General features: G+C 37.7%; 2 protein-coding genes and 1 long non-coding RNA gene across 3 annotated transcripts; all 3 read left to right on the forward strand.

The window, feature by feature from the left end:
* Window positions 1-4,573: 4,573 nt before the first annotated feature.
* On the forward strand, window positions 4,574-5,389 carry LOC148689324 (uncharacterized). The gene is made up of 2 exons (XR_015958808.1): window positions 4,574-4,914; window positions 5,087-5,389. It is a non-coding gene; the product is annotated as an uncharacterized LOC148689324 (long non-coding RNA).
* A 3,374-nt stretch (window positions 5,390-8,763) lies between these two features.
* On the forward strand, window positions 8,764-19,929 carry LOC137749291 (histone-lysine N-methyltransferase ATXR3). Its single transcript, XM_068489391.2, has 20 exons — window positions 8,764-9,008; window positions 9,200-11,735; window positions 12,249-12,305; window positions 12,468-13,640; window positions 13,780-14,153; window positions 14,239-14,796; window positions 14,965-15,065; window positions 15,147-16,197; window positions 16,310-16,381; window positions 16,555-16,665; window positions 16,749-16,849; window positions 17,447-17,546; window positions 17,640-17,735; window positions 17,921-18,088; window positions 18,182-18,307; window positions 18,404-18,457; window positions 18,540-18,787; window positions 18,879-18,987; window positions 19,084-19,386; window positions 19,465-19,929. Exons 2-20 carry the CDS (start codon window positions 9,320-9,322, stop codon window positions 19,639-19,641), a joined length of 7,395 nt encoding a protein of 2,464 aa, XP_068345492.2. The 5' UTR covers window positions 8,764-9,008; window positions 9,200-9,319; the 3' UTR covers window positions 19,642-19,929.
* A 1,187-nt stretch (window positions 19,930-21,116) lies between these two features.
* On the forward strand, window positions 21,117-22,866 carry LOC148689325 (basic helix-loop-helix (bHLH) DNA-binding superfamily protein). The gene has a single exon (XM_088689750.1). The coding sequence runs from the start codon at window positions 21,427-21,429 to the stop codon at window positions 22,678-22,680; it is 1,254 nt and encodes a 417-aa protein (XP_088545876.1). The 5' UTR covers window positions 21,117-21,426; the 3' UTR covers window positions 22,681-22,866.
* The last annotated feature ends 2,915 nt before the right edge of the window (window positions 22,867-25,781 follow it).

The raw sequence follows: 25,781 nt of genomic DNA on the forward strand, positions 1-25,781 counted from the left end.
TTTTCTTAAGAGACTAGTTATTGTGGCCACTTCTGTTGAAGAGAGTAAAGAGTAGGTTAAAGAAGCTGTCTTCGCCGGCCAGTCTTTTGTCGAATTAGTGTTCATGCAGTATGATTTAAGACAAACCACAACAATAATTTAACATTAAAATTGAATTAGTATGGATTTGCCATTGAGTTTTGTGATGCTTACCCATTCCTTCCACTTGTATACACGATGCATATGAGAGTTCAACTTGGTTTCTTGCGCCATGTGAAGCCAGGGGAAAAAACAAATTAGACCTCTACCCACAAGGACAAAATTTGATTATCTCACATAGATGTCACTCCCATAAGGGTTAAAGACAATGGAATATTTGCATAAACCTTTGAAAAATGTTAGTCTTTATTTAAAAACGGCAAGGAAAAAAAAAAAAGGAGTTGTTGCTAAATGATTGATTGAGAGTAAAGGGATTGAATTCCACGAGGGGGAAGGTGCAAAAAACTAAACAAGCTTATTTAGGCTGAAATGGGTTTGTCCTTTGCAGTGTTTGAACAGAGGGAAACCCTAAAAAATACTAAAATGCATGGATTGTATATATATAATGGCTCACTAGGGTTGACCGTAACCAAGAAGAATAACTATGTACAATACCCTACTCGGGTCGTTCTTCATCTTTAATTACGTGTAGTATAATACTTAACTATACATTAAATTTTCAAACAGAGAATAATTTATTTTGTTATATTGTCAAACTATGAATTATATAAGATCATTTAGGTTTAATATATACATACACAACGTATGTCAAACTAATTGTCTCGTTCTATTTGTTATTTGGTGACCGAAAAATACATTGTCACTCGCCATTAAATTTGATATCAAATGTTGAATTCGGTAGTAGTGTACAAGTCTCTCTACATATAGTTGTTTAATTTTATGTTCTTGCTAGGACTTAATTTGTTGTGGTATGGATCATAGCACATGTGCGATTGTGTAATAATTCCTAGTAGATTGTATTTAGGATTACTATATGTAGTTTGGAAAATCTTAGGTTTTCTTACTTGTAAGTAAACCCATTATGTTTAATTACTAAAAATAAATGCAAGTTAAGAGGAAAAGACACATACAAAATTTCCCCTACACCTCTCTTTTTGTTCTCTATGCTGATGCACTCTCTCTCTTCTTCAATTAAATTTAGGCCACAACATAGTTGACTTATTTGCACATTTATTTGAGGGTAGTGCTATCCACACATCTATTTTTACTTATCACACATCCCTCTCAATTTTCGGTCGTCGGATCGAATGAATTAGAGAAAATCAATGACAAAAAATTAATAAGAATGCAGGAGAAATAAAAATAAGTGTGTGAACAAAACTATCCTAATTGACATCCACAACTCAGTTGCATGCTTCTGATCGTGCATGCTAAGGACAACCAAAGAAATTCAGTCATTATAAATTCATACCAATAATTATGATAGAGGACGTACGTATTAGTGCGGAGACCATTATATATGTATTCTTCATGCATTTAGACGGTAAGAAAACTACAAAAAGAAAACAATGGAGTTATTTCGATTCTGGTTTGAACCATCGATGATGATTCATGAAAATCAGTTTCATATTTTTCTCCGGAATAATTTGTTGCTGGAAAAGCTGTACTGGGGCTTTGGCTAAACTGCCGGCTGCTGTACATATATAAGAGACATGTCACTCTCACTTTACTTTGACAATCTGACGAAAATCTTGTGATTTAGATTTCACATGGTTCCTGGCTAGGGTAAAGGGAATTGTATTATGTGCAAGTGTAACGTACGTCTTGTCTCCATCGACTCTAAAACTTTTTTTTACTTTGTTTGGTCTATAGTATGCAGAAACTAATTAAAATTTTAAATTAATTAAAGGATTAATGACAGTTATATTGTCACGTGGTACGTTATCGATTCATTTATGTTATAACATGTGTATTTTATTAGTACGTTATAGATTACCTGTGGAGAACATGTGCTTAGTGATCACAATATGCGATGTGCAGATTATTCCCACCCCAATCCAGACATATGATGAGAACCATGAAGAGAAACAATACCCAGAACTCTCGAACTCTATTCTGTTTGTAGTGGAACGATTGAAGAAGATGGTAATGTATGTACCTTGAAAAGATAATTCAGTAGGGTAAGACGACATTTATGCCACGTCAAAACAATTAGGCAATTCTGCTTGCTTAATTTATGTGAAATATAACTCATCTACGCATAGTGATTTTCACCCTACCCATCAATCTAATATATATATATATATATATATATATATATATATATATATGTATGTATATATATATATGTATGTATATATATATATATATATAATTACCTTAATTATTTTACGTGAGATTCACATCCTCAACAAGAAAACCTAATAATCTCTCAATTATATAGTCTCTCAATTATTAGGTTTTCTTGGACTATCTCATATATTGCCAATTTATGAAGAAAACAATTATTACTAATTAATTTTATGGCGAAGCCTCAACTTTTTTCATGATATTAGAGCAAAACCCGACCCGGATTTAGCGTTTAACTATCAAAATGAGTCAAGTACTGATAAATTGGACCTTCTAATGCACAAATATGTGATTCAAATTTAAGAATAAGAGAGCATGCATACTACGTACCTTTGTCAATTGATTAACTCACATTTGTTGCGTTAATGAATGAAGTCCTTCGACAGACAGACGACACATTTAAACATGCATGCATTCGTCCTCATATTTAAGCTCGATCAATTAAGCCAACAAGACTTGGAGGTTGGGAGGGACAATCTTTCATATTCGTTTTTCCTTGAGGCTCTCATTGTTGTTAGGAATAAAATCTTTGATAAAAAAATGCATAAACTGCCATTGTTGTTGTGTAGGATGCGATGATCAGTGCAACACGATAGACCTTCACTCTAATTCTTTTTCTAGCAACATTTTGTGGTGGAGATGTGTCGGTGGTTCCCTCCATAGAGTGGCATTTTATTCATTTACTTTTGATAGATATTAATTTTTATTTTTCTGTCGACATAGATAATTTTTTCTTCTTCAACCACTATGTTCGGCCTTAAATCTATAAGGCCCATGCCAACCAATTGGTAGACCAACAAGATTTCAATGTGCAGATAGGGGCCCAACAACAATTTGGGTGGGTGGTCACCAAATTTTGTAGCAATGTGCAAATTCTGTTAATTTTTGATATAATTCTAAATTAGTTTCAACATTTTTAAACATTTCAAAAAAATAGCTAACATATAGGACATATTACTTTCATTTAGTCCCAAGTTAAGGGAACCGTTAAGTGCTTATGTGGCATTCTTGGTCATATTTTTTTATGGTCTGGACAAATCTCAAATTAATGACGTCAATTCATGGTCAAATTAGTCTCAACATTCTAAAATTCTCTATCTCCTTCTCACATACCCTTATCCTTCCCTCTCCATAATTAGCACCAACAAACAGATTGAAACAAAACGCATTGACCGTCTTTTATTTATTAAAAATTGACAACCACATTCTCTTGGGACTTAAGGGAAGTGATATTTCCTATACTCTTTTGAAATGTTTGAAAAGGTTGGGACTAGTTTGGAATCACACCAAAATGTTAGGGAGTTTTAGGTACTTAATCTTAAAAATTAAATACTTTATATTCCAACAATACGGTATTTGTACTGAAATTTCCTTTAAATGAGTAGGGTTAAAACCCAAACAAATAGAGACTAACCGATTGCAAGACTAAAACAATTCAGAAAAGTTATTAAAAGTTGAAAGAATTTGGAGTTTCATTATAAAATTAATTGACAATAAAAAAATGTAACGGTCCCTCAAAGACAAAAGATAATGTGATCGAGTGATTCAAATGAGCAATTATCAACTAGATGAGTGTTCTCTTTGTATACTTGATGGGGAGGAATCTAGAAAGGGACAATAATCCTTGTAATGGAGGAAATTTTTAATCATGAAATTTTCCGATAAAAACTCCTTAATTTTCTCTCGAATTAATTATTTTTCTTTACAACAATTTTAAAGATATTAAGAAGCAAAATAAAAATAATAATCAAGTTAATCTTTAACTTAATGTTGTGGAATCTTCTTGTTAAGATATTATTTAAGGACCACAAGATAAAAAAGAAAAGATTACAAAAAAGAATAAAAGTCCCATAAATTTTGTCCAAAACTGAAATTCAAATATAGACGGGCTCCATCCAATACCTAACATAGTAATTATCCTAATTAATTACCATGGCTAATATAGTACGTAACGATAATCAAGGAATAACTATTACGTGAACGGATTTCCAAATTAGCTTCATTGTTCATTGTAATAAGTAGCAATTAAGAGGTGCACAGTACCTGTGGAAGGTGTAATTAACAATTGGATTAGGCAAACCAAACGTATTAGGACCCCTTCAGATTACGTAGATAAGATGACAACTCAACACATTAACATAAAATCCATTAAGATTTCAGAAAATAGACACTGCACGTCAGCGTCACAAATCCTAACCTTATCTCTCTCCCTATAAATACAAGCTAAAAAAACCGATTAAATGTCATACCTTGACAAAATCACAGGGCATATATACTTGAGTTTTCTCCCGAGCCAAACCTAACCAGAATAATGAAGTTCCTCTTGGAGTTGGGATCGTGTTACCGCTCTTCGTCGTCGCGAACCCGAGATCGGATGACGAGATCAACCCATGGGAGAAGCTCCAAATCTGGGAGTGGTCATCAATGGAAGCCAGCTCTTGTTACAATCTCAGAGGATGGGGTTGTTTCAGGTTATGAGGGTAACCTTCAGTCTGAGAAGATGGCATCGGCCAAAGCTCCTCGTCCAAAGGCCAAAGCTCCGAGTTTCAGTTATACTTCTAGTGATGATTTTCAGTACTACTCCAGGTAAATATGTTATTACAGTATGTTTGATTTTTCTTCAGGTTACACACACACACACACACACACACACACACACACACATATATATATATATGTATATATATTTAACATATCGATATACATTTTTAATTTATGGAAGTTTAATTTGTGCATTTGTACGCAATATTTTCATCAGGAGAAACATCGCGCCTATGATAATACCTGCAGATTTTTCAGCAACGCCGTTCATGTTCTGATGAGTAATGATCAGTACTGTTTTTAAATGCTTTTTCTTGATAAATATATATTATCGAAGTTATTTATAAATTTACTGTATTGCTAGATGATCGATGGATTTAATTTCTTTAGAATTAGAACCACTGTATTTTCATTGCTTGCACAGACTAAAAACAGTATCCAAAGATTGTATATTATTCTCTTAATTATGTAAAACAGTATTTTTTTTTTAAAATTGATTGCTTTAAGCTTTTACACTTTATATTACATGGCAATAAGATGCGACAAAGATATAAGGCATCTAGGGTTTGGTTTTCCCTTGTTTTTGATGGAGGAAGAGGTGGGTTGTATGTTTAGTTTTGTTTTTGTTGGGTACATTGGATGCCTTGTAATCAGAGACAGATCACTTAAGAAATATTATACCAATGGTTCACTTTTTGAATTGGAGAAAAGTATATTGTACCTGTAGTATGTTTTTTGAACATGTAGTCAGTGTTTAATAAAAGAATTGACATCATTAAGATTATGCATGGTTGCAAGAGAGAATCTCTTGCTTTTGAAGCCTTCTTCTCCAACTTTTACCATAGTGCAGTAAAATTCAGCTCAATTATGCACAGCATATGGATCATGGAGTAACTGTATGGTGCGTTAAGTAATGTTTTGAATACAAAGTATTAATTGTCATCATCATTAGCATGGCTCAAGGTGCTGATCATCTCAGCTTGCCAAACCCTATATATATATATATATATGTATGTATGTATGTATGTGTATATGTATGTACGTATGTTTATGTATGTATGTATGTAGATGAAAAGATGGCGCCACTCGATCAATTGCCACATTAAAAGTTGGTTGACTACTACATGCCAACCCACGTGAAAAATGAGGCCACTGAATGCCACATGATTTTTATTTTTTATTTTTTATTTTTTTTGTTCTTTTATCGTTTTTCTGTATATTGGGTGCAGCACGAATGTGTGGTATTAATTGAAATCTAAAACAAATGGCTCTCATATATTGAGGGAAGAGCAATGCAGGTTGGAATTGAGACGAATGAATCACCCTTCTAATTTTTCTTCAACCATTGTCAAAAACAAAATTGGCAAATTGTTGTTTGATTCATGTTAAGTCTACTGTTAATGTTTTTGTTATTTGTTTTGCTTCGTTATCATGCCATATTTTTTTTTTGTTAAATTTCATTCTTGATGAAAATAACATGAAATTCCGTTTACTATGTGTGGAGATTTAGAGCAGATATTTTATTTTTATTCCATTTCTCCGTAGTATAATTGGACCGCAGATGCATTGTGCAGCATATGCATGTATTAACAACTAGAATTGAGTTCTGATGAGCGCGCTTGGATTATGGGATAGATGTATTCTTCACGTGAGCAATCCATTGTGTTAAACGAAACTCCAGTTTAGTTAGTTGATTGCTGGAAGTTTGAAATTTTAAGGTTCTCTTATTTGTGATGTTAAAGACCATGATCTTCATATATGTCAACTTGTAGAAGAGACTTATCTACACTCCTGAGAATAGCACTGTGACATATGAGACCAATAACAAAATGTCATGTATAGTAATCGAAACACAAGTTATTTTTCATTGGCATGCAATAGGGCTAGGCTCGAAAAATCGAAAACTGAAAAGAAAAAAAAAAGGTCCAAGTATCAAACTGAAGTAAAAAAAAATAATTAAAAAAAAACAAACAAACCAAATGGATTGAAAATCCGGCCGAAACAAAAAAAAAAATTGTCAATTTCGATTTTTGTGGTACAAAAACCAAACTGGATTTCTTTACCAATTCTAAGCCAACGAATAGTCTAATTTCAATCCAAGGTTAGAAAAACCCAGCTTTTGGCCCAAACTTGTGAAAATCTTATTACCTAGATTGTTTTTTCTTTACTTTCTCTCCAATTTTTAGGTTAAAAAGAGTTTTTATTTTTGTTTCGAAAAAAAACCCGAAATTGAACTGAATTGAAAAAAAAAAATTTGAAAATCAAACCAAACCGAAATATAATTTACGTAAACCGAATCGAATTGAGCTGAATAGTAATTTCGCTTTGATTTTCATTTTGACAAAAACCGATTCTAAGAAACCGAACTCACCCCTAGCCCTAACAAGAAGCAATATCCAAGTTTATCTAACTGAACTGCAGTGTTCTCAATCAGTTTGAAACAGCCACTTTTCTGTTTTCTCCATGAAGACCAGATTGTTGGAGAGGCTTTGGGCTTTGAGCTCCAATTATTTGGGCTTCAGAGTTCAGTTTTGGGTCCATGATACTTACTGGCAGAATCTTGCACAAGTCTGTGGGCCTCGTGAGTACCTAATAAAGAATCTAATCAAATATTCACCACAAGAAGCAACAAAATTGTAAAGATTCAAGCAACCAATGATTTGTTGTCTTTTAACTATTTTACCGGTAACCGATCTACAGTCTTAGAGGGAGATCAATCCAATGCAGATTTTTATTTTTTATTATAAGGAGAACGACTGGTGACAAGTTACGGTTATTCACTCGTTTCGGAGGACGGTAGATTCACAAAGGCATTTCTACCTCACTCTCGCCATAAGTCCGACTTCCACACCAGTAGCGAGTTACAAACTCAAAACCTCCAATTGTAAAGATTTTTTTAGTGTGCCTGAAATATGGTCACATACATTAATTATTATACAAATAGAAATACTTAAAAAATAAAACTTTTACCCACTTATATAAAACATATAACATACTGTTCCGCATTTCGGGGCATAAATTACTTTAACACTTTACAAATTCCATAGATTTTGGAAACGAGCCCTTTTAATTAGCCCTATTCTCCCTCCACGTTTTGCAATCTGCCTCCTAAAATTATTTTTTGCTCAAGTTCAGTTGAGCGCCAAAACCACGTTTACCAAAATAACCTTGCCCTATTTTCCACGAGTCCCTATCCCAACATGGACCCCACCATTCACCCACAATGACAACCACACCCTTCACATATCATTGTCGTTCTTAATGCATATTCTTAGTCATGTAATTTAATTTTGGACCGTCTTGATTAATCTTGTGTAGGAGGAGGGTGTTTCGTAACAAATCTATGAGATACGAACTAATACAACTGACTTGTTGGAAACCAATTTTCTGCGCGTGGAAATATTGTTAATTCCTTGAGTTATAATATTATTTTTATATAAAAATATAGTAACGTTATACAATAATGATCTTACTTGAGTTACTTTTGTTACATTATTCAGTTGTATGCTTGAGTGTCAAAGGTACAAGAATGCATTAATTTGATTTTTTTTTTTGTCTTATTTTTTATATATGTTTTATTAACATACCAAATCATCGGTTTATGATCCGTTTTTGAAATCCTATCACAAAAAAAATCGGTTCAAAATCCAGGATTCTATTTTTAGTTCAGAATCTCAATCCAAACCAGCCCTAAAGACAAGTCACAATTCAAGCGGACCTCTTTGTGCTACTGGAACTACGAACTCGAGTCCATTTCTACGTGGACCAAACGCCCCAAGGCCATTATTGTAATTTCAATACTTCTCTCGCAATCGAAGCACAAGCCCAAAGGGAAAAATGAATAAAACGAAAAGAAAAAAATAAATAAATAATACCACGAAGGTTTCGTCTTTCAGACCAAGAACAGCAACAACAAGAGAGAGAGGAACGAACAGAGAGAGACACAGACTCAGAGATACAGAGAGAGAGAAAGAGAGAGAGAGAGATATTTTCTCAGAGAGAGATTGGCCTTCGAGCTCTCAATTTCTTGCACTTTGTCGATCTGTCTTCGTCAAGTCTCTTTCATTTCGCACGCTTCTTCGCTTCGTCAAGCTAAGATTTTCTCGCCGATCTATTCATTCACCTCGTCAATTTTCTCGGTAATTTCCCCCTTTCGATTTCGTTTGTTTTGTAAACTTCCTGGGTTAGGGTTTTGATTTGCGGAGCTGTTGGAATTCTGGGGTTTTCTTCGATTTTTTGTTTGTTTATGTACGCGTTGTGTTTGATATTGAAACCCTACATTGGGTTTGTATTGATTCGTTTGTTGAATTTTTGGAAATTGGGTTTTCAGTTGGAGCGCTGATTGAGGAGAGGAAGACCCAGTTGAAGCGAATTGCAGCATGAGCATCCATAGCCCCGGAGAAGGGGACATTTAGGGCTTTGGGATTGGGCGCAGACGGTTGGGATTTCCATGGGCGATGGAGGCGTCGCATGCATGCCTTTGCAGCATAATATCATGGACAGGTTTCCAATTCAGGAGAAGACTACTGTTTGCGGAGGCAAGAACGGTAACAATGGTAACAATGGATTCAATTCCAAGACGGTTAAGAAGAAGAAGATAGTGAAGGTAATGAAGCCCAAGAAGAAAGTTGTCAAGAACCCTGTGTCTTCAAAGAACGTGGAGTCCGAAAAAAGTGAACTGGGATTGGATAAAGGTGCTAGCAGTGCTACTAAGGAAGCTGAGAATGGTGAAATTGCTGAGGAGAAGGAGGAAGTGGAAGAGGGTGAATTGGGGACTTTGAAGTGGCCCAAAGTTGAAGAAGAGAATGGTGAATTTGTGCCAGAGAAGTCGAGAAGAAGTGAGATTGAGAAGGGAGAGATTGTTGGTGAGAAGTGCAGGAGAAGTGAGGTGGAGAAAGCAGAGTCCTTTTCAGGGAAATGGCGAAGAGGGGACGTAGAGAAAGGAGAGGTTGTTCCAGAGAGGAGCAGAAAAGTCGAAGCTGAATTCGGGTCCTGGAGACCTCCCAAGGATGATATTGAGAAAGGTGAGTTCATTCCAGATAGATGGCAGAAAGGGGAAGGGGCCAGAGATGACTACACTCCCAGTAAATTCCGCAGGTATGATAATGGTAAGGACAGGAGCTGGAAATTTGATCGTGAGCGTACGCCACCTTCGGGGAAGTATTCAAATGATGACCCCTTTAGAAGGAAAGACTTTAATAGAAGTGGAAGCCAGCAGATCAAGAGTATTGCCAGGTGGGAGAGTGGCCCTGACAGGAATACGAGGATCAGTTCCAAAATTGTTGATGAGGACAGTGCGTACAGAAATGAGTACAGCAATGGTAAGTGCCACCCCAGAGAGTACCCTTCTATTAATCGGTTAAAAAGGTTTGGTGCTGATACAAGTATCGGTGAGCGAAAGAACTATGGAGACTATGGGGATTATCCAGGTGCAAAATTTCGTAGGGTTTCTGATGACACCAATCGCTCTGCCCACCCTGAGCATTATTCACGCAGTTCTGTGGAGAGGTCTTATCGGAATCCTTCATCATCAAGAGTTGCAGCAGACAAGTACTCCTCCAGGCCTTATGAATCTACTTTGTCTTCCAGAGTAGTTTATGACAGGCATGGGAGAAGTCCAGGACTTCCAGGTCATTCTGAGCGATCCCCACATGATCGGGCCCGTTATTTTGATCACCGGGACAGAAGCCCATTGCGCCGTGAAAGATCTCCATATGTCCATGAGAGGTTTCCATATGGTCGGGAGAAATCACCGTATGGCCGTGAGAAATCACCGCATGGCCGTGAGAAATCACCGCATGGCCGTGAGAAATCACCGCATGGCCGTGAGAAATCACCGCATGGCCGCGAGAAATCACCACATGGCCGCGAGAAATCACCATTCAGGCGCGAGAGATCACCATATGGACGAGAGAGATCTCCTCATGGTCGCGAGAGATCTCCATATGACAGGAGCCATCAATATGATCACAGGAACCGGAGTCTGTCTCCACACGATCGACCTCGATACCATGACCGCAGGAATCGCACTCCAAATTATTTGGAACGGTCCCCTCATGATCGGAGTAGACCTAATAATCATCGAGACACAAGTCGAAAAAGTGGAGCAAGTGAAAGGCGCAACTCCCATCACGGTAATAGGGGGCAAGAAGATAAACCGGTGCAGAAGGATCCCTGTGGAAAAGACTCACATTCGACTGCTAAAGAATCTCTAGATAGAAGCACTGTGCCTGATATTAATGTATCTGTGGAGACAAATTCCAACTGTGAGTCTCACAAAGAAGAACCGTCTCAAATTCCAAGTATAAATTGCACCGAAAATTCTCATATCAGTGTAGCCCCTCCTGAAGAGCTGCTTTCGATGGAAGAAGATATGGATATATGTGATACACCACCACATGTCCCAGTAATTGCTGATTCATCCACCGGAAAATGGTTTTACCTCGATTATTATGGTGTGGAACGTGGACCTTCAAAATTGTGCGAGCTTAAAGTACTTGTTGAAGAAGGGGCTCTTGTGTCTGACCACATGGTCAAGCACTCGGATAGTGATAGGTGGGTAACTGTTGAAAATGCGGTTTCACCACTGGTGACCATACATTTCCCATCCATTGTATCAGACTCTATAACTCGACTAGTAAGCCCTCCAGAAGCTCCTGGTAATCTATTGGCAGATACCGGGGATACTTCGCAATATGATGCTCAGAGTGGGAAGGAGGCAATCACTTTGCTGCCGCCAGGATTTGGCGCAGATGTTGGTGGAGCTGCTTCTGAGCCTTTAGAAGATCTCCATATTGAAGAAAGGGTTGGAGCTCTGATGGAGGGTTTTGCGGTTATTCCTGGCAGGGAGCTTGAAGCTGTGGGAGGTATGTTTCATCTGATTTGTATTATTATTTTTTGGCTTTTTAGCCAAAATGGTCCCTGAGATTTACATCATGAGATTTGAAATCGATAGAATTGGCCCATGAGTTTATCCACAATCAATCATTTTGGTCATTCCGTGAAAAATCTTAATAAAATAAGGGTAAAATGACAAAAATACTCTCAATTTCTGTCAAATCATTTTGATCTTTTGTTTATTAAATTGATGTCTTTTTTATCATTATTTAATATAATTTTTCATCCAAAACTAAAATGATTGATGATGGTTAATTTTAGGGACCACTTATATTGATTTCAAATCTCAGGACTAAAGTGAAGAATTATGCTAATCTCATGGACTATTTTGGCTAAAAGACCTTTTTTTTTTTTTTTTTTTTTTTTATTGAGATTTGATTTTTTTGCTGTTGTGCAGTAACAAATGAAATTACACCTTCATTTTATTTTTTTGTGTGGTGATATCTTACTTTTTGCCCTCTTTTATTTTTGTCATTATGCAGAAGTTCTGCAAATGTCATTTGAATATGCACAACGAGATGGATGGGAAAACACTGCAGGTACATATTGGTTTCTTAGTTTTTTGAAGAGTTAAATAGGATGTCAAGTTGATGTTCAGACAATATAGAATATGAAATTTAAATAGTATGTGAAATTGATGTTAAAAATTGTATTTCTATTTACGAGAAGTATTTTACTTGTGCATCTATTGGCATGTACAGGTTTCAGTCAAGGCCACGATGCTGAACAGTATGATCAGAAAACCGAGGAACCCGGCTATTCTGACATTAAAATAAAGGAAGCTGCAGAAATCAGGCTGACTGCACCTTCTGACAAGGATGCTGGTTTTGCTTGTGGTGATTCTGATGACTGGTTTTCTGATCGGTGGTCATGCAAGGGTGGTGATTGGAAGAGGAATGAAGAAGCTTCACAGGAGAGGTCTTCTAGGAAGAAATTTGTTGTCAATGATGGTTTCCCATTATGCCAGATGCCAAAGTCTGGTTATGAAGACCCTCGATGGCATAGAAAAGATGAATTGTATTATCCTTCGCAAAGCAGAAGACTTGATCTACCTACTTGGGGTTTTTCATGTCCAGGTGAGATAAATGATTGTAGTGGCGTGAGCAGAACAACTCAAATTAAGCCTACTGTCATAAAAGGAACTATGCTTCCGGTAGTAAGGATAAATGCATGTGTGGTTAAAGACCATGGTTCATTTGTTTCTGAGCCTCGCATAAAAGCCCGTGGTATGGAGAGGTACACGTCAAGGTCTTCTCGGTCATATTCTTCAGGTAGTGATGGGAAGAGATCATCGGGAGAAGGTGACACCCAGTTGAAACCAGTTGGTGAACGATGCTCACAGGGCTCTTCAAAATGCATTACGTCTATTAACACCAACAGAGACCGTATTTGCACAGTCGATGAATTGAAATTGCACTTGGGTGACTGGTACTACCTGGATGGTGCTGGGCACGAACAAGGACCTTCATCATTTTCTGAGCTACAGGTCTTGGTTGATCAAGGAGTGATCTTAAAACATAGCAGTGTTTTCCGGAAATTTGATAAAGTCTGGGTTCCAGTGACATCTGCTGCAGAGACTTCTGAAGCTACGAATATGAATCAGCAGGAGAAGAACGCAAGATCTAGTGATACTTCAGGACTTCCTCCTTCACAATCTAAAAATGCTTTATTTGAAGAATCGAGCTCAAAGTCGAGTTGGTTGCACAACCTGCATCCTCAATTCATTGGTTATACATGCGGAAAGCTTCATGAACTGGTGATGAAATCTTACAAAAGCAGGGAGTTTGCTGCGGCCATAAATGATGTTCTAGATCCATGGATTAGTGCAAAGCAGCCAAAGAAAGAGGTGGAGAAGCATATGTACTGGAAAACAGGTATGATCTATTTAATTTAAAGTCCATTCGCCCTCTTTCTTCTCTTTTCCTTGACCTCAATCTTTTTTATTTGTATTTTTTGGTTTGATTTCCCTTCAACTTGAACTTTGGTGTTCGTCATGAACTTTGGTGTTTGCAGATGGTGATGCACGTATTGCCAAAAGAGCCCGGTTGCTGATTGATGAAAGTGAAGAAGACTATGACATGGGAGATGATTTGCTAACAGTTGAAAAGGATGAGTCTACATTTGAGGATCTATCTGGTGATGCTTCTTTCTACAGAGAAAATAGTGGGAGTTATGGCTCAGAGATGGGAAGTTGGGGTTTATTAGACGGGCAAGTGCTGGCACGAGTCTTTCATTTTCTGAGATTAGACATGAAATCCCTTTCCTTTGCTGCTTTGACCTGTAAGCACTGGAGAGCTGCTGTCAGGTTTTACAAGGATATTTCAAGACAGGTTGATTTTTCATCCTTGGGTCCTAACTGCACTGATTCAGCGATTATGAACATTATGGTAGGTTTTGCTATTTTTTTGGCATCACAGAACGGTAGGAATCTATGTACATCCTCTTAAATCTAATGTAATTCTTTACTTGCAGAGTGGTTACGGTAAAGAAAAGATTAACTCTATGGTTCTGATTGGTTGCACCAACATCACCCCTCACACTCTTGAAGAGATCCTTAGTTCACTTCCTTGTTTATCTACCATAGATATCAGAGGCTGCAACCAGTTTGGCGAGTTGGTCATCAAGTTTCAGAATCTGAACTGGATTAAGAGCCGAAGTTCATCTGGTACGAAGATATTTGAGGAATCCTACTCGAAAATTAGGAGTCTAAAACAGATCAGTGAGAAATCTTCATCTGTTTCTAGAAGCAAGGTTCTAGGCAATGATATGGATGATTTTAGTGAACTGAAAGTGTACTTTGATAGTGTGGATAAGAGAGAAACTGCAAATCTATCATTCCGGGGAAGTTTGTACAAACGTTCAAAACTATTTGATGCTAGACGGTCCTCATCCATTCTATCTAGGGATGCTCGCATGAGGCGGTTGTCCATTAAGAAATCTGAACACGGTTACAAGAAGATTGAGGAATTTGTTGCTTCAAGTCTGAAGGATATCATGAAAGAGAATCCCTATGATTTCTTTGTGCCCAAGGTACTGGGAGTCATATAGCCGACCCCACTTAGTGGGAAAAGGCTTTGTTGTTGTTGTTGTTTAATCTTTGTCTTGCATTTAGATTTGATTCCCTTGTTTTCCTTTGTGTTTACATTCAATTTTGTACAAATATGTTCTGAAACTTTTTTACCTCCTTTTCTTATCCAGGTTGCTGAAATTCAGGATAAAATGAGAAATGGTCATTACATACGCCGAGGATTGAGTTCTGTCAAGGAGGATATCAGTCGAATGTGCAGGGATGCAATAAAGTAAGTTCTACCTTATTTTTCTGGTTCAGTCGAATTTCCATATCATAAAAGTTTCTCCCTCATATTATTTTCTGTGTGCAGAGCAAAGAATCGGGGGGATGCTGGAGACATGAATCACATTATAACATTGTTTATTCAACTTGCTACAAGTTTAGAATTGGCTACTAAGTCTTCTAATGAAAGAGATGAGCTGATTAAGTCATGGGAGGATGATACATTTGCAGGGTTCTCTTCATCCTCGAAGTGTAGAAAGAAGCTCAATAAAGTAGCACCTGAAAGGAAGTACTCGAATAGGAGTAATGGCACTGTGAATGGTAGTTTGGATTATGGAGAGTGTGCATCTGATCGAGAAATCAGAAGGCGTTTATCCAGATTGAATAAAAAATCTATGGATTCAGAAAGTGAAACCTCTGATGATATGGACAAGTCTTCTGAATATAGCAAGAGCAATAGTGATAGTACTTCTTCAGATACAGAAAGTGACTCCGAAGTGAGGTCACAAAGTCAAACTGGGCAGTCAAGAGCAGATGGAAGCTATACACCTGATGAGGGTTTTGATTCTATGACTGATGATCGGGAGTGGGGTGCTCGCATGACAAAATCAAGCTTGGTTCCTCCTGTTACGAGGAAATATGAAGTTATTGAGGAATATGTTATTGTATCCAATGAGGAGGATGTGAAACGGAAAATGCAGGTATCTTTACCAGATGATTATGTTGAGAAACTTAGTTCTCAGAAGAATGGAACCGAAGAGTCGGATATGGAGCTTCCTGAAGTAAAGGATTACAAGCCAAGGAAAATGCTTGGAGATGAAGTTATAGAGCAAGAAGTTTATGGAATTGATCCCTATAGCCACAATCTTTTACTTGACTCCATGCCCGAGGAGTTCGACTGGCCTCTTGCGGAGAAGCATATGTTTATTGAAGATGTGCTCCTTCGCACATTGAATAAGCAAGTCAGGCAGTACACTGGGAGTGGAAATACTCCCATGATGTTTCCCTTGCATCCTGTTGTTGAAGAAATCCTAAACGGTGCTGAGGAGGATGGTGATGTGCGAACTGTTAGGATGTGTCAGGCTATTTTGAAGGCCATAGAGAGCCGACGTGATGATAAGTATGTGGCCTATAGAAAGGTAAACTTTTTGGCCCACGCCCTATTGACACGTTACTTCCTGGATTTATGACAAGCCATTAGGAGGATGACTATTCAATCTTGTGTAATTGTTAATTTGTTATGATGACCAGGGGCTTGGTGTCGTTTGCAACAAAGAAGGCGGCTTTGGAGAAGAAGATTTTGTTGTGGAATTTTTGGGGGAGGTATGGCTCCATGTTGTTTGTGGAGTTGTTTTCTCAGTCATTTAATCATCCCATATTTTATACAATGCTGGCTTATCTTATACCGTCGTGCAATTTTTTATCTTAAACGTCATGTAAAAGTAACTGTTTTTTGATCTTGTGATTGGCTAATTTCTACACTCAATGTAAAATAGGTTTATCCTGTTTGGAAATGGTTCGAGAAGCAAGACGGGATTCGATCTTTGCAGAAGAATAATAAAGATCCAGCTCCAGAGTTTTACAACATTTATCTTGAAAGGCCCAAGGTGCTTTTCGCTTGCACAAGTTCAGACATAGTTATATGCATGCTTTATGGATTAGCATCTGATCATTCATTGTTATTTGGCAGGGTGATGCCGATGGGTATGATTTAGTCGTTGTGGATGCCATGCATAAGGCAAACTATGCAAGTAGAATTTGTCACTCATGCCGACCTAATTGCGAAGCAAAGTAAGTTCAGTTGTTTTAGTTATGTTAGGCAGTACTTTCAATTCAACTTACCAGTGTACATAACAGTCACCTTGCTAGTTATAAATTCACATATTTTACATTTAAGCTATTATATCTCTGTAAACATTGTGCTTCATATAGTTGTTTTTTTTTGTTTTTTTGTTTTTTTTTTTGGTGGTTTGTTGCTAATGGTGTGCTACTGTTACTTTGTTGCTAATGGTGTACTATTGTTACCTTTGTGTCTTGGTTTGTAATTATGATTTGAGGAGCATTTAATGTTTGGTTGTCAGAACATGCCTTTTCAGATCTTTATTGCTGGAATTTGAATTGCTGTACCCGCACTTGATAAACAATAATTCTTTTTTGCTTAGCTCTGGAGACCAATATATGAGAAGTTGGGATAAAATTTTGATGTTTATAATCAGGATATGGGTATGGCTTCATTCTGTGTGTTGAAGGCTTATATGTTGATAACAAGAAGGCTTTGACTTATATTGGACAGAAGTACCTGTAGTAATCTAGTGTTGCTTTGTTACTGCAAAATTTAATTGAATTTTTCCTGCTAGTTCTATAACATATAGTGTTTGTTGAATACAGAGTTACTGCTGTAGATGGTCGTTACCAAATTGGAATCTACACTGTACGAAAAATTCAATATGGTGAGGAGGTGACATTCGATTACAATTCCGTTACAGAGGTGCGACTCTTTTTCCTATTGCCCTTGTGTATACTAAATTACAATTTACATGACGACACATGTAAACAGTTGTGTTCATCTGTTTTGTGACAGAGTAAGGAAGAATACGAAGCATCAGTTTGTTTGTGTGGCAGCCAAGTTTGCCGGGGAAGCTACTTAAATTTGACGGGCGAAGGTGCTTTTCAAAAGGTTAGAGAAAAATAATGGATGCACTTAATTCTTAGAGGCTCAGATTCCTCTTGAGGGGAACTAAGTTATTTATTTTTCAACGTCGCAATCTTGGTGCCCAAAGACAGGAAGTCCTATGGATATTCTTCTACTTTATTTTTAAAGTCATTTTTGTTTTATTAACTGGATTATTGTCCATTCATCAGGTGTTGAAAGAGTGGCATGGAACTCTTGATCGTCATCAGTTAATGCTGGAGGCTTGTGAGTTAAATTCAGTATCTGAGGAGGACTATCTTGAATTGGGAAGGGCTGGTTTAGGCAGTTGCTTGCTGGGTGGGTTACCAGATTGGGTGATTGCATATTCAGCTCGCTTGGTATGTTGTTTTTCTGCTGCGTCAGTGTTTCCTTTTTAGTAATTATTGAAATCAACTATCATTTATTTTCATTCCCTTTCATTTTGGTCGAAGGTGAGCTTTATAAATTTTGAAAGAACAAAGCTTCCTGAGGAGATTTTAAAGCACAATTTGGAAGAAAAGAGGAAGTACTTTTCAGATATTTTCCTTGAGGTTGAGAAAAGTGATGCTGAGGTTCAGGTAAACTTTTTTGACTAATCTATATGTGTGTTTAATATCATGTGATTCATGTCTTTTGTGGCTAATCCTGGCTTACCATTTCTTTTTGCATGATAGGCTGAGGGTGTGTACAACCAAAGGCTTCAGAATTTGGCTGTAACTCTTGACAAGGTGAATTTCTCTGCTATAACTAAGTGGTCGTTTTGTTATATACTATTGCACTGTATGAAGATATGTTCAATGATATCTACAGGTGAGGTATGTTATGAAATGCGCTTTTGGCAACCCCAAGGATGCTCCACCTCCGCTGGAAAGGTTAAGTCCTGAGGAGGCTGTTTCCTTTCTATGGAAGGGAGAAGGATCACTTGTACATGAGCTTCTTCAGAGCATGGCTCCTCATGTGGAGGAAAACTTGCTAAATGATCTGCAGACGAAGATCTTTGCTCGTGATCCATCAGGTTCGGATGACATATGGAAAGAACTTAAGAGATCTTTATTATGGTGAGTAACATACACTTGAGTTAATTTTCTTATGCTAGGTTTTGACTCTGTAAATTATTCCAACTTTATGGGATTCTTTTTGTTTTCGAAGGTTGAGAGATGAAGTCCGGAATCTTCCTTGTACATACAAGTCTAGAAACGATGCTGCTGCTGACTTGATCCATATTTATGCTTACACACGGTGTTTTATTAGAATACGGGTATGTCTTTCAAATGAAAACCTCTAAAAAGTTTTCCAATTGATTTGTAATTCTGCTATTTGAATCTGAAACGTGCTTCATTTTACTCTCTTTCAGGAATACAAAACTGTAACTTCGCCGCCAGTATTCATTAGTCCACTTGACCTAGGCCCCAAGTACACTGAGACGCTGGGATCAGGTTTTCAGGAGTATTGCAAGACGTATGGGGAGAATTATTGTTTAGGGCAGCTGATTTTTTGGTATAGCCAGGCTAGTGCAGAGCCAGATTGTAGCCTGGCAAGAGCAAGTAGGGGTTGCTTGTCGTTACCAGACTTCAGTTCTTTCTATGCCAAGGTTCAGAAACCTTCACGGCAGCGTGTTTATGGCCCAAGAACAGTGAAGTTTATGCTAGCGAGGATGGTGAGTTTCGGTTTTTCATATATTTATGCCTTTAGGTTCTTTTTATGGCGTTGCTCATATATTCCAATACTTTTTCAGGAGAAGCAGCCGCAGAGACCTTGGCCCAAGGATCGAATATGGTCGTTCAGTAACTCTCGAAAAGTTATCGCCAGTCCTATGCTAGACGCTGTTGTGAATAAATCTCATTTGGACAGGGAGATGGTGCATTGGTTAAAGCACAGACCCGCGATATTTCAGGCTATGTGGGATCGATGAAGTTTTGTAAGTGTCGGGAACTGGCAGCGGGATTACTGAACCTAACCCTCTCTTTTTTTTTGTTTTTCAGTTGTTTCGGAATGATTTCTCGATTTTAAATTTACGGCTGCCCCGTTCAATGTGGGGAGTTGGTAATCATTCCAAAACAGCGTTTCGTCGTGCTGCTTCCCCCATTCTTGTGTACAGGTTTTTCATCTTTGTAATTTGTAATCCATTATGTAGCAGTAGAACATTTGTTGTCGTCCACTTGTAATTTTAGAGAGAAATGAAAGTAGAGAAGTAGCCAAATGCATATGCTCGTTTTTTTTTTTTTCACTTTTCTTCTGTCCCAAGTTACTTGCAGCAATTTTATACTCTAACGACGGGCCCTATGCTCACAATCCAATCGCCACGCGTTTTATCAAGGAAATTTGATAAAACGATTTTTTTTCACTTACGTTCTGAAAAATGATTTTCGCACTCCTGTAATTCATTTCTCTTTTACAATCGTTTGCTGGTTTCTATCTCTTAATTTATTGTTGATTTACTCACGATTAGAGAGTTTTTATTTTTTTATTTTTTTTTAGTGGACTGGAATTATTCATAACTAGGGCAAATTGCCAAACATACAAAAAAAGGTCCATAGAGATGCAAGCAATAGATAAAACGAGAAGCATAAATAAGGCAGTGTAAAGGGGTAGAAGGGAATAGGACGCTGCATCAAATGCTAAGATGTGGTTCCCTACACTACCATTACAAGAAATTAAGAAAGGCAAGATAATCTGTTATTGTTAAGAATATGAACCAATGAAGATAAATGTCAGTTAATTCACGTATAATTACACAACTCGGTATTTTTAAACGATGCCAAACAATCTGTTGCCATGCGACGAGCTAAACAAGGATCCCCTTTCGGCCTGATTTTCACCAGGGTGGATTACTTACCCTTGAGTATTCGATAATTGATGTCCCTATTTGCTTTTTACTTTTTTTTTATTGGTAAGTTGGACAATGACGTCATTGTTGTTAGGTTGTCTAAGGTGCAGGCTTACTAGTACTTTTTATAGTCTTTTAATTATTCCTGCTCAATAAACTTCTGCTCGCCACGTCACGAGTTCTTTTAATTAACCTGTCGGGACTACCACGGGCAATGTTCAAGCCTCCTCGGGAAATGCTCAAAACCTGCTGCGCGATTGACTTTCGAGCAAACATTTTAGTAAAAATTAACCGATGTTTTTTTAGCGTAGTTGATAGTTTAATTTATATTTTGCTAATTATTTTTTACGGTGAATTAATTCAACTTTGAATCGTCCGTAATTATGATTTTGATGTGAGAAATTGAAAATGAAGGGTTCGAGTGCCCTTAACTTCAAAACAAGACATATTAATTGTTGACTGTGTTTGAAAAAAACAAATTAATAAAACCCACGCCCAACATCATCCCGTACGCTAATCAGGTATTGTCTCCGTAAAATCCCCAAACTACCCCTGTCCTTTTCGCTCCCAAAGGCAAAACAAATGCCCCTCGCGCCCTCTCGTTTCCCTCGCTGGCAAAATGTCCGTACTCTCCCACGAAGAAATGGAAACGAAACGCGAATGATGAGAGAGAGACAGCAGACGCAGCATGCTCTGTGTGCTCTGTGTACGGACCCTGACCTCACCAGCCGCCTTACTGCATAATCGCCACTCCCCGGGAGCCACGTGTCCATCCCCACCGCCTTCCTCGTAACGTCCCTCTGATCATATATACATTCTCCCTCATATTCTCACAATCGCACAGGAACACTGTTGAGAGGAGAGAGAGAAATGGATGAGACTGAGAGAGAGCTGCGTAGGGCAATTCTGTCATTGTCGGGCAGAGCTGATGGAGGTGGAGAGAAGGACACTGCTTGTGTCACTACTGGTTGGGATGAGGAGGAGGCCACCTTCAACGCCATCATGTCCTCCGGTATCACCTTCCAGCCCTTCCTCCCCATCACCGTCTCCGAGTCCGCCGCTCACCACCACCAAAACCCAATGCTGCCGTCATCCCCGTCTCTAAAACCCCTACCCTACTCCAATTTCGCTCAAGACACCCTCACCAATGTTAGCCCCGCCACCGCCGCCGCCTCGGACTACTCCCATATCCCGAGGTTGGCTAAACACGAACCCATTTCCAGCTACCAGGACTACTTCCCAACCCCAACATTTTACGATTACCCACCTGATCTCAACTTGCTGCCCAACACCCATTTCTCTCCTCCTCCGCCGCGTCATCTCCAGCACCACGACTGTGAATCTAACGACTACTCCTCCATCTTCCAGCACTTGCCAGATCTCCTTCCTCTCGGCCCATCTAACTATTTCCCATGTTCTTCATCTTCCTCATCATCCTACAAACGCCCCCGATTCGTCGACTCTCATCACTTCTGCTACCCGTCAGCTTCTTTCGCCGCCGCCGTCGCCGCCCAACATTTCCATCCTTATCCTCCTCTACCCCATTTCAACAACACCACTCTGTTCCCACCTCTTAACAACAACTATGGCTTCCGACCCTCCTCTTCTTCTCAATCTTCATCACACGCCAACGCTCCTACTCCCCCTCCCCCTCCTCCTCCGGCTCCGCAGGTTAAAACTAAGAGAAGGATTACAACCCCATCCCCGTCCCTACCCGGCAGTGCTCTCGCTCGCGAGCGGAGGCAGAGGCTGAGCGACAAGACTCGCTGCCTGCAGAAGCTCCTCCCCTGGGACAAGAAAATGGATTCCGCCACCACTTACGGAGAGGCCTACAAGTACATCCAGTTCCTCCAGGCTCAGCTCTCCGCCCTCCAAACCATGCCCGTCCTCACTCCGCCCACCACTTCCATTGCTACCAGTAGCGGCCGCGTCGGCGGCGAGCTGGAGAGGCTGAGCCGCAACCAGCTTCTGCAGGTTCTGCTCAACTCCCCTTCTGCTCAGACCGTCATGTACTCCCGCGGCTGCTGTGTGTTTTCGGTGGAGCAGTTGGATCAAATCAGCCGCCGATTCAGCCGCAAAATGGGGTCCTCCACCGCCTCCAAATCATCTCCACCGTCCTCATAGTTCCATTGATTATCATTCTCTGCTACTAAGTAAAACCATCTCCACTAATCATGGTTACTGCTGCTTAATATTGGGTTATCTGCGTCTAATCACCTTGATTTCTAAAGTTGGTTTTTTTTTTTTTAATTTAGTCTGATTTGTCTCTTTCATTTTTTGATGAAATTAGTCAGAGTAATGGTCAGTGGGTCACTGCTTTTGGAACAGATTGCTGGTTGGAATTAAGGCCATTATAATACAAATTGGGTTCTCTCCTTCTTCTTCTTTCTTTTTTTTTTTTTTTTTTTTTTTTTCTCTCTTCTTCCGTTTTTTCCTATTTGAACATTTAAGTTACGTCAATATTTTATATTAATTTTTTTATAAAAAAAGAAAAATAAAATAGAAAATATGAGAGGAAATAACGGAAAAATGAGGAAAGAGAATTCTAGTTCATTATAATACTAGGAGAGAAAGTGACAGTTAACCATAGCTATAGCCTATATCTAGAGACGGGAAACAGAGAACACCAATGAAAAAAGTACTTTAATATTGTAATTTGGGAAATTTACAGTTTGGAAGAAGAACCAGGTGCTTTATTTTCTTGCTATTAAGTGGTCGCACAAATCCAATCACGTGACGCTGTTAGCGAAGATTTTCTTATCTAATAATCACGTCATAGTCACTTAGTACTATGGTTTAATAATATTCTTTTTTATTTGTAAGTGAAAGGAATTATGATCGATTATTTACAAATGTGAATTTGAACCACATTATTACTAGCTTATTATGAGATTTAACTTACTCCTCTAACCCTTTAATACAATGGTGGAGCCAAGAATTTACAACAATGGGGGTAAAAAAATAGCTTTCAAAATTGATCATACTTCCATTTATAATTGTCCACGACGTGTTTCATATTTTGAAAACGTTGTATCACACCATCATTATCAATAGAATCAACATCATTCTCAATATATACAACCAAACTATCACTCAACCATTCATCACCCATCCTATTGCATTGTGGATTCTTCACAATATTCATCACCAAAAAACTCTTTCAACGGAAGTGTCGCAACGGGTAAAATTATTGCTAATTTCACTAGCAAGTACACCAAGGGGTACATACTGTCTAGACTTGGCATTTGTGTCGTATTTTTCGTGTTCTTGTCGTTTTCGTGACATAGCTGATATTTTAACGAGTCGTGTCGTGTGACATCAGTTAAAGTAAGCACCCGAAATTGACCTGTTAAATAAATATTTTAAATCAATAAATAATGAAAATGAAAAACATAATTTGACAAACAAAAAAATAGAAAACATAATACTAAATTAGTATATGCATATTATATTGTCACATATATATTACTTCAAAACATAAAAATAAATAAAAAAAATAAAAAAAACATTTGTCTTTCAAGGATATGCAAAAATAGAGCCTAATGAAACAAACATTAGTACATTACTGCAAAATATCAAATGTTCAAGGATATGCAAAATAAAGGGACTTGTGTTTCAAGGTTGAGGAACCTTACATGTTTATATATGCTTTCATATTTTTCAGACTTGTACATTAATGATCATGAATTTATTTATTTTGAACTCCCTTAAAAATACTATTCATGAGGGTTTGTATGGTTTTAAAAATTCAAACGACAATATACCGAGGCTCAAAGCCAAAGGATACGATCACAAGCTTTTGCATATTTTTTCACATTTTTTGCACTTGTAAATTAATTATTATAAGTTTGTAATGTGTTTGGTATTTTTTAATTACTTGCTATTTTTACTTTTAATGCGTTTTATAATTTTTTTTAATCTCACTCTTTGCCTGTAGTATAAAATAAAAATAAATAAAACTTAAATTTTTTAATTTTTAATTTTATATAGAATAATAATAGAATAATACATATTTAATATATAATATATACATATACACTATGGCTATTGTATTTTATAGTAATTTTTGTAGTTTAGAAACATGAAATCATCAAAATAACTTTTTCTTAACCAGTCGAATCGGGTTACCCGTGTGTCATCTTCGTGTAAACCTGTTAAGGACCCATTATTAACGAGTTCTTCTCGTGCGACCAGATGACGACCCAATTAGTCATCGTGTTGACCTGAAACCTGTTATTTTCATGTCGTGTTAACTGGTTGTGTAAGAAATTGCTAGGTCTATGTCTATCCCTCTTTGTCTTCACCAACTTTTGTCTCTTTGTCTTCACCAACTTTTGTGAAAGACTATTAATTCCTTTTAACACAGAAAATTCATTGCGCAAACACATTTCAAAAATATTAGTTTTAAGTTCATCTTCAAGAAGTATGAGCTCGATGTCTGGATAAAATTGAGCAAGATGAACTAACTCAACCACATAATATAAGTTTAATCAGATTAACAGCCACTGACTCAACCAAAACTATAAGCCAAAAATTTAAAAATAAATAAAAACCTAATTCGGCTCTTTTAGTGTTCAGTGTTCGAGGCTTGACTAATGGAACTAAGTTAATGAACTAATGGAAAATTACGTCCAATGTCCAATGGAATTTGGAATTAACTAATAGAAAATTATGGATATTCTATAATATTTCATCCGTTACTACTTATATACAATATTCGATGCCCAATATTTCATCTGATGTTGCTTGCAGCTATATGGGTAAGAAAAATTTTCAAATGGATAAATTTAAACCTACCGGGGTCAAGGGATGCCAATGCCCCTGCATTGGCTTTGATAGTGCTTTAATATAAATAATATCATTTGTTCAAAAAAAAAAATTAAAATTCACGTCCTATGAATACCCACAAAAAATTGGAGAGACCATTGAAGTGTAAGGTCCATCAGGTCTGGGTCCAGATGAATATGAAAGTAGGCCCAAGAAGACCCAAAGAGTCTCTATCCTGTAGGTCATGAATTTGCAGAATTGAGTGGATCGTAAAGACCCATATACACACACCAGCAGAGCCCAACTATTCCTGATTCAAATTCAATTGCTTCTTCCTATCCTAAAATGGAATAATCCCCTACCGACCTAAAATGAAAGGGAATACCCCCCAAATTCAGAAAAGTTAAAGAGTCACTATAGAGGATAGAAACATGAATGTCCTAAAATTTAGGATTTGT

This window comes from Pyrus communis, chromosome 17 (assembly GCF_041283825.1).
Source record: "Pyrus communis isolate YQ-2024b chromosome 17, ASM4128382v1, whole genome shotgun sequence".
NCBI lineage: Eukaryota > Viridiplantae > Streptophyta > Magnoliopsida > Rosales > Rosaceae > Pyrus > Pyrus communis.